Here is a 9,842-nt window from a genome sequence, read left to right as displayed (position 1 = left end):
AAGCTGCTCCATGAACAGGGACACCAGGAGGTAACGACCCAAACTGCAACAAAACAATATATTTCACATTTTGCTCTGAAAATCCTTAGAGATACATATTTTAGGCTTTATTTATATTGCTTTATTGGCAGGCTTAGTACTGTTGACGTCAGACTTGGATAAGTGCTGAGTTACATTTTTATATTTAGCAAGTTGAGATAATTGAGTCATTATGTTATTTGTCAGTGAAGGACCCATAGCTCACCCACACTATAAAACAAAGGTACAGCTTAGTTTACATGCACAAACCTATTTTGCCTCACATGTATGTATTTTGAAACATATCTCCAAACACATTGTGCCTAACAAACACCCCCACATTTCCCATAATAGTTCAAAGAGTGTTCCTTTACATGCAGTTTATGCTGGAAACAAGTTAAACCATAGTGAATAAAAATAAGATGCAGGCAGTTGCCCAAGGAGCTTCTGGGACACTGAGTAAAAATGCTCAGTTTGATATGAACATGGCCAGAATTGCTTGTGTCAGAGGGGACGCAGTGTTTTTGTGCAGATAATCCTCAGGCTGCATCTAACAAATTCGCTCTTTTTTTCACGCCCCTAAAGACCTACAGTGCTGGCTAAAGTAACTGTTTTTTTCCAGTGCTGCACATTTATATTGTACATAAGCGCTGATGCTGCTGATTCAATCAGGATTGAAGCAGCGGCACTGCAGATTCAATAAGGGCTTTTATAAATTGTTGGCGTGCTGGAGAACGAGAACAGTCCCACTTCCTCCGACCTCTAACCTGCAACATTTGCTTCAGCAGTAAAGTAGTTCCAGCTCCTTCTTCCATTGAAATTCTGAGGGACTCTGAGGTGAATCGCTGGACCTACACTCTATACGTGCCAGAGTCAATATGTGACACCGCTCTGGTCGTCTTTAACAGCCGTGACGCTGAGGATAGACCCTTTCAGCTCGACTCTGTATGAACCTGCCTCCCAGCGACCCCTAATTCCACGCTGTGTATTCATAGTGTCAGGGCCCCCGGCTGCAGGGGAGGAATGACTAGTTACCACAGCGCCGGTTCCTCTGGCGGGTTCTCTTCACTCTCTAATGCAAACATCCCCCACCTTACTTTTTTTTTTTTTTTTTGTTTCATTCACAGGAGGCCCTCACAGTGTTTAAAGAAGCAATACAGAAAATGCCAAGACAATTTGCACCACAGAGCCTCTACAACATGATGGGTAAGAGCTGCTTTTAGTTTCAAGACTACAAGCATAAAAGCTATTGTTTTTAAATTAAAAAAAAAATTAAAAAAGAAGAACTTGGCACTGGAACTGAGGGTAAATGGTTCTTTTTGGAGTATTCTGGAGCAATTGGCTACTATAAATCATTCATTTTTTTTTCACGTTGTTGTTCTGTGTCCCTTAAAACAAATGACCATTTTGTTTCTTCTGGACAGGCAGTGTCTTAACTGAACCACACTTTTAGTAAGCATTTGAGGATTACTAATTGCAACTAAGACCAGTGCCTACAGCCCCATTAGCTGTTTTACTTGCAGCTTTGAATGTGGGATAGCCCAGGGCTCACTAACACCCACTGTGGAGCAGAGAGATCCTAGACTTTTGGGAATTTGCACCAAAAATATGCAGGTTAAAATCACTTGAATCAATAGAATGGTTGTTGTTTGTGATTGTAGATTTCTTTGTCCATTAATGCTCAAAGATGTTCACGTGCAGAAAAGAAGAGGCATACTGCTAGTGCTGTGAGAATTCCGAAGATGTTAACCTCGGGTTCACATTTCCAGTTGTGAATCCTAAACCTGGGGCTTACCGTAAGCCCTTGCTTATTAGATATGAAGATGAAAACTAGGTCAAGTTCACTCTAGCTTTGTGCAGCCGAGTGTTTAGGTTAAGCCAGAGATCAGATATGCTGCAAAAAGTTTTAAGGTGTGCTAGAATAAAAGTTGATTGGCCAAAGAAATGTGTAAGATCAGTGTGACATATAGACATCAAGCAAACAACCATTGATATCAATCAGTGAAATCCTTGTCTGAGAAATCTAACTTGAATTTATGCTGTTTTGAGACAGTAGGAAGCTTTACAACATCATGTTAAACAGAGTTAATTTGCTTTTCACTGCAAGAACAAGCCAGCTTGTTAGATTACAGCTGTAGAACAGCTGCTTTCAGGCTCATTATAGCTGTTTTCTTTGAGCTTTTTTTACTTTTCTTTTTCTCTCTCCCTCCTGCTTCTTTTTCTCTCACACACATGGAGCTACTCACACTAACACACACACACACACACACACAAAACATGGGACGTCTGTAATCCAGACTTGGTAGTGCCACGGCCAGCTTATGTGAAGGCAAAATGCAATTTGACGGAGCTACCAAGATTATGTCAAAATGTTGATGAAAGCTCTGGTCCCCGTTAAGGAGCAGCACTGCGTCTGTAATGGAGGCCCTGAGCCAGAGATCTGTGATTTCTGCAGCTTAGCGTTGTTTCCTCGCTGAACTGATTTGCACATTTGGCACACCTGCTCATATCTATCTCCAGTTTTTTTTTCCGCTCACTGTGCTGCTCTGATGCCGTTTGTCAGACGCCAAGGAGCAGAAGCTTTCATCAGTGGCAGACCTGGGTAATGTGCACCCTGCTGGTCTCGCTCCAACGCTCTCTGGTGGGCCCAGGAATGTTCCACTCCTCGGAGCAGGTTTTCAGCTCCTCGGATTCAATGTCACTTCTAATCGCACGTTGATGTTTGTGCTAATCTCATACAGAGGTCTGCTGTGAGGTGGGCGAGACAAGTCTTTTGGCGGCTTTTAAATCCATCAACTAGTGAAGCGGGCGTGTCTAAACTAGTCTATATCCACGACCTTCCAGTTCCGGGATTGCCCCGTTGCCTCCTGAAATTCCGCCGTATTACAGTTTTTTCGCTTCCTTTGTATTAGAACTCTAAACTCTGGTGGATTTATGAGGACTATGGTTAACTGCTCCTCAGATCTCCGCAGAGTAAATCCAGACAGCTAGCTAGACTATTATTATATATCTGTTCAGTGTTTCCCAAAGATTAGGAAGCAACTTGTGGCAGATGGGTGGGTGTCACCCCGTGTCACGGGGGGGGGGTTTGGATGCTGTTCATCTCCTACTTTAATGCCTAACAAATCTATCTCTTTCTCTCCCCTGTCTTTCACTGGTTGAAGCCTGAAAATACTGTAAAACAAATTAATAACAAAAAAATAAATATAACATAACTAATTCCACTGGTTTCAGACTGATACCTCCGGTTCATCCTCAACACGGGCCTTTTTCAGTCACGGAAAATACTTTTTCAATAGGCTACTCATCTGGATTGAAGCAGCAAACATTCAGTGTAAGCGTAAAACATCACATAACATTATTTATAATACGTTTATTTGATTCACAGCTGCTACATATAGTGTTTTGACCTCGACAACCCAACTGCATTTTACCGCAAACTTGCGACTAGTTAACTTTCTAAAGCGGGCGCAAACGTTGTTTGCTAAGAGTCGGGTCGGGACTCCAACGTTAACACACTGACACCATTTTATTCAGAATCTAAAATATTTTTATAACACTTTTTAATGTGTGATTGTGTAAAGGTGTTCACGAGATAGATCTACCAACCTTTCGTGAACTTGTGAATTTTGCCAGCCGTCTTCTCTCCTTGATGGAGACAGACGCTGTGTGCACAGTGGTCGATGGTGTTTTAAGCCTCCAACATCGCCTTGCAGCCACTAACCCTCACCATAACCTTAAACATAACCATTGCCGCGGTGCCTGGAAGGTGTGTGTGTATGTGAGCGAGACACAAGTGACAGAGAGACGGAGGAGAGCAGGGAAAGGAAATGCAGAAGAACGTATTTTAAATAGTGTTTAAAAAATAATAATAATAACGAAACGCAGTGTGCGGCAGCCAGTGTTGATAGTGAGGCGGACCGCCACACAATAGTCTGTGTGGGAAACACTGCTGTTGAATCTGAGTTTTCCGTTGCATGACTAAAACAACTTTTGAACGTGACATGTTCCACCAAAACAAGTTCCTTCCCGAGACTATTGTCCAGCGGCACCGGGGCTCCGTACAGCGCTTAGCTCCGCCCAAGACGATTTTGATTGGTTTAAAGAAATGCCAATAAACCAGGGCACGTTTTTCTCCCACCCCGGAATGCTTTGTGCACTATCCAGACCCTCTTCCGCAGCGCTGTGGAGGAAGGTCTGGCAAAGCGAGACTATGTCTTCACAGACCTATACATATATTTGTTAAAGTAGTTCAGTGCACCATTATGGTTGGTGGTAAATCTCTGGAATCTAAATAATCCTGTCTATTAAATACACTGATGATTTATTGAACTTAAAGGTCCCATGACATGGTGCTCTTTGGATGCTTTTATATAGACCTTAGTGGTCCCCTAATACTGTATCTGAAGTCTTTTTCCCAAAATTCAGCCGTGGTGCAGAATTACAGCCACTAGAGCCAGTCCCACAATGAGCTTTTCTTATGTGCCATTTCTGTGTCTGTAGCTATTGAGGAGGAGAGAGGGGGGGGCAAGGTGGAGGGTGGGGGTGTGGCCTTGGCCAACTGCCACTTTGCTCGTTTGAAAGCCACATGTCTCTCTCTCTCTCATGGGCGGCCAAAGCAGAGAAAGGGGAGGTAACCTTGCTCCTTATGACCTCATAAGGAGCAAGATTCCAGATCGGCCCATCTGAGCTTTCATTTTCTCAAAGGCAGAGCAGGATACCCAGGGCTCGGTTTACACCTATCACCATTTCTAGCCACTGGGGGACCATAGGCAGGCTGGGGGAACGCATATTCATGTTAAAAAAACCTCATAAAGTGAAATCTTCATGCCATGGGACATTTAAGTTATTCAGTATTCTTAAAGAGCTTTAGAACGGAAAAACAATTACAAGCTGGCCATAGGAATATGGGAATCTTTAAAAATATCTCCAAATGTGCGACATCCTTTGATCCATGCATTTGCTCTGTGATGTTAGCGTTAACAAGAACATTTGTGAGTATGTAGCTACAATATCATGGATTTCCAACTCTTAAATCTGAAACTTGAGGCTGCACTGATGGATATCATCTTAAAAATATATTCTAATGTATTGCTTTAAAACTATGGAGGGGTGGGGGTGCGTTCTTAAGCTTTGAGTTTTTGTTTCTTTCACAATAAAAGGAAGCCAAGTCTTACATTTGAGGTCTATTTGATGTCTTTTACATGCTTATGTGTTAAGAGGTACTATTACACAGCGTTATCGCTCATTCGCAGTAAAATGAGAGTGTTTTTTCTAATCATTAAAAAGGTCCCAGAGTTGTGATTAGGCGTGGGACGCCTGTTGCTTATCACAGTTTCCAATCAGGGAAGTGATTAGTCCTAATCCTCTCGGAATTAAAGTGTCAGTCCACTCTAGTCTAAACAACGTGTCCACTCCGGTTCTAGTAAAATGTTAACAACTGGGATACATTTGGTTTCTTTTTCTTAAATATGGTATAATGTTGATTTTAACTGTGTTGTCTCCAATTACCAGCCGATGTTGTCGAATTCTTGCAATAATATACATGTAGTTGGATGGCTGTGAGAGAGAGGTATTGTTTTTTCAGGTGTGAGCAGGCAGAGGGTCAGATCTGGTGGTGGGGGAGGTATCGGATGATGTCTGACAGATGAGAGAGAGAGAGAGAGAGAGAGAGAGTTTAGTTTTTTTTAAATAAAAATACTGACAATGATTTAATTGTTAATAACTGACTAGTTTGCTGTTGTGAAAGCAACATCATGAATTGTTCCTGCTGTATGAATGTGGTACTCCAAAACAAAGGACAGCATTAGCATTTTTTTTGTCCATCGCCAGATATCATACAAGTAAACATATCATTTAAAAACAACATGGGGTGTGGCGCTGGATTTTGTGCCCCTCTGGATTGAGGTCTGGTCTCACTGCTACTCTGTCATGGAAACACTCCGCTGAACAATGGGAAAGAAGTGTGATGTCTTAACCTCTGACAGCTCGACCCCTGACTCAAGCCTCACTTTGCTTTCACAGGAGAGGCCTACATAAGACTGAACAAGCTGACTGATGCTGAACACTGGTACCGAGAGTCCCTGCGAGCCAAGCCGGACCACATTCCTGCACACCTCACCTATGGCAAACTCCTGGCTATGACGGTAAGACTTCGGTTTCTGTGTCATCCAAGCTTGTTCGACCTTTATTTATTTATTTATTTTCAGGTTCATACTTGTATTTTGGGTTTCTAATAGAACGATGAAGAAGAATGTTTACATGCTTTAATGTTTTTTTTCGTACAGTCTGTGTGAATATACCTGTATTGACCCTCTGTCTGAAACGCTTCCTTTTAATGCCTGTCTTTAAGCCCCCCTTTTTCGAAAAAGCCATGTTTCCTGGAAATGTGCACATTTGCCCTCTTAGCATCTCTGCGCCGTCATTGCAGCCAGGGAATGACTGTAATGGTACAGTAGCAGCACTTTCTAGCTATCTATACTTTTTTATATAAATATAATATATATATATATATATATATATTTGTATTACTTTCACAGTATTTATAATGCATCTCGACCTTCTTTATTAAAAAAGACTTTTTACAACGTGGGACCTTTTAAAGCTGCAGTGGGTAGAATTAAAAAATTAAATAAACGCCAGAATTTGAAGTAGAGTGAGATCTCTTTCTTCAGCTCTCCCTCTCCCCGTCACACGCATGCGCCCATACAGCCCATATGAATGCTCTCTCTCTCTCCCTCTCTGAAATGACCTGCAATTGTCCAATGTTTCTCCATCACAGCTAGATTATACAAAGCATGAAAACAGAGCCAAGAGGAGGTGCAAAAGTCTGGTTTTCTCTCAGACCACTAGCATTACAATGAGGCCAAAAATAAATTGCCTACCACAGCTTTAAGACGAGAGACTATGATACTTCTGAAGGAAGAAATAACACTTCTTTTACAAATGAAAGTTGAATTCATAGATCATCTGCCGGTCGACTGTATTGAACCGTTGACATCTTCTCACTTTTTGTTTCCCTGAACCAGTTCTCATTCAATACATGTACTCGCTCAGTTCTTTTCACTGTCCATTTTATTACACTCTCTTTCAACTCCCCTGGCTTTTCATTACTTCTCTCCAGCTCTTTACTCGTGGTCGTAATGTCCTCCTGAAGTCTCTACAGTTAATCAATAGTGTGTGGGTTAGAGAGAGGGACAAGATTGGAAGGGGTTGAGCATGAGAGAACAACGAGAGGAGGGTTGTCACGTTGTATTTCTCAAGATGCTCCGGTCTGTCATGGGAATAGAACTTCCTCATTAAAAACCTTGCCTTTTTTTTTTTGGTCCACGTGACTTGTGATTATATCTTTAAAAGTTGCTCAAATAGCTGTGATCGCAACTTAGAACCAACAGTGAAACAGAGAATTTAAATTTCTGAGCACTGCAAAGAAATGAATCGACATCTGCCCAGCATTTTCCAGGACAGAGATAAGATCCTCTCAGGGTCACGCAGCTGACCTGTGTTTCAATACCATGAAGAAAATGCTTAAGCAGTTTCCAGAGTCGCAGAGTTTACGAGGAGGTGGTCATGTGGTCGGGTCATACAGTCATCTGTTACAGATCACAGCTAGATAGACGTATTTCGAGTAGTCTCGTATTGCCAGACTTTCCTCCACAGCGCTGCGGAGGGTCTGGTTAGTCCACACAGCAATCCGGGATGGGAGAAAAACGTGCTGTGGTTTATTGGCATTTCTTTAAACCAATCACAATTGTCTTGGGCGGCGCTTAGCGCCGGACGGAGCCTCTGCAAAATAGCCTCGGGAAGGAACTTGTTTTGGTGGAGTGGAACATGTGCATTGAGTGTGTGTGATGAGAATTTTACTCAAAAAGTATATATAAATATAATTTGATTGTCGGTTCTAGCTTAGAGCATGTTTCCCGAATCGACCAGCAGTTCACCCAGTAAACATAAATCTAAATCTAAAAAGACAAGGAATAAATAGTAAAACAATACAATCATAAATGGAAGAAATATACACACTGAGAGAGAGAGAGAGAGAGAGAGAGAGAGAGAGAGAGAGAGAGAGAGAGAGAGAGAGAGAGAGAGAGAGAGAGACTATATTTGGAGTAGAGCTGAAAAAGAGGAGCAGTTACAGCTGAAAAAGACTGTCGGAGTAGAAATCAGACAAACAAATTGGAAGAGCTACCCAGCAGGTCAAAAGAAAGGTGGAGGCAGGCGCCCGGATAGCTCAGTTGGTAGAGCAGGTGCCCATATATAGAGGTTTACTCCTCGACGCAGCCTTCTCGGGTTCGACTCCGACCTGTGGCCCTTTGCTGCATGTCGTTCCTCCCTCTCTCTCCCCCCTTCATTTCTTCAGCTGTCCTGTAAATAAAGGCCTAAAAATGCCCAAAAAATAAAAAAAAGAAGAAGAAGGGTGGAGGCCTTCTCTTCAGCTGACACCGCTCTCTCCCACAGTCTGATCCCTAATGAAAGGCCGTCAATGTGTTTCTGTAGCCTGGAGCACTGGAATCTGGATCTCCACAGAAAGGCTTGAGTCTTCCTGGCCCTGTCCATTTTCATTTCCCTAATAGAAACAAAGTCTTTTTCAAGTTCTCTTCATTTCATTTATAGTCTTTCCAAAATTCTGAGTTTGTTTTACAGCTGATACAGTACTTGTGGAAGAATTGAACTCGCACGTCATTTACTTTAACTTGCTGGAAAAAATAGACATTTTCCAGCAAGTTTTAACTAAGGTTTACATTTATCCCTTACAAAGAATTTGGGGAAATATTTGTGTTTGCTTACCACTCTTACTGTAAATCTGTATGACAAATATGAAGCTACAGGCAGGAGCTGGTTAGTGCTCAAGGGTTGGGAACAGCTAGCTTAGCTCTGTCCATGACATAATTTGCCTACCAGCACCTGTAAAGCTCAACAATTAAGACGTAGTAGCTCATTGGTTTAATGTGTACACGAACTGAAGTGTAAAAAATACACTTTGTAGTTTTACAGTTGTTGTTTTTTTTGCCAGACTTTTACTCAGTAACTTCTGGCATGTAAAAGAATATAATTCAAAAAGACATTTTAGCTTTGTTGGCTTTCTTTGAGTTGGATGAGAAGATTAATTCCTCTGTCTGTAGGGTAAATGAAGATGGAGCCAGGACACAGTTAGCTTAGCTTAGCATTGTTTGTCGTTTCTTCTTCTTACTTCTTCCTTCCTTTATGCTAAGATATGCTACTATGTTGCTGGTGGTAGCTTCATATTTACTGTACGGACATGAGAGTGGTATCAATTAGGGCTGTGCAATTAATCGAATTTTGATCGTGATTTCGATTTCGGCTATCAACGATCACAAAAAAATTATTCTTTTTTTGCCCATTACATTTTACAAGTAAACTTTTATTTCATCTTATGTTCCGAAGGGGAGTTCAAAAAGTTCAACGGGAAAAGTATTAAGGGAAATTTCACTGTTGATTTGTTTAAAGTGCTCATATTATGCTCATTTCAAGGTTCATAATTGTATTTAGAGGTTGTACCAGAATAGGTTTATGTGGTTTATGTTTGTTGTACTGCACATTGCTGCAGCTCCTCTTTTCACCCTGTGTGTTGAGCTCTCTGTTTTAGCTACAGAGCGAGGCATCACACTTCTGTTCAATCTTTGTTGGGAGTCGCACATGCACAGTAAGTACTGCTAGCTAGTCAGTTGCAGAGCTAACAGCTGTTTGTTACAAAGTGACGCACGTTCATCACGGAAGTAAAGGCTGGACTACAATAGAGCTGTTTGGAGCAGTTTGTGAACAGCTTTTTTTTTGGTGGAGATGGTAAGTCCCTTTGGGGTGGA

The 9,842-nt window shown here is 41.7% G+C and overlaps 1 protein-coding gene across 2 annotated transcripts in view; it reads left to right on the top strand.

Annotated features, from left to right (window-relative positions):
- Positions 1 to 9,842, top strand: part of tmtc2b (transmembrane O-mannosyltransferase targeting cadherins 2b) — a 124,564-nt gene that overhangs the window by 89,670 nt on the left and 25,052 nt on the right. For both annotated transcript variants that reach the window (XM_028586273.1, XM_028586274.1), the window contains exons 6-8: positions 1 to 30; positions 1,146 to 1,224; positions 6,043 to 6,164. The exon at positions 1 to 30 is cut by the window's left edge and continues 155 nt beyond it. In XM_028586273.1, the coding sequence (XP_028442074.1) occupies positions 1 to 30; positions 1,146 to 1,224; positions 6,043 to 6,164 (231 nt within the window). The remainder of the gene's footprint in view (positions 31 to 1,145; positions 1,225 to 6,042; positions 6,165 to 9,842) is intronic.

The sequence above is a fragment of the Perca flavescens genome, chromosome 8, assembly GCF_004354835.1.
Source record: "Perca flavescens isolate YP-PL-M2 chromosome 8, PFLA_1.0, whole genome shotgun sequence".
NCBI lineage: Eukaryota > Metazoa > Chordata > Actinopteri > Perciformes > Percidae > Perca > Perca flavescens.
The sequence above is the reverse complement of the archived record's forward strand: the minus strand, read 5'-3'. Positions and strand labels throughout refer to the sequence as shown.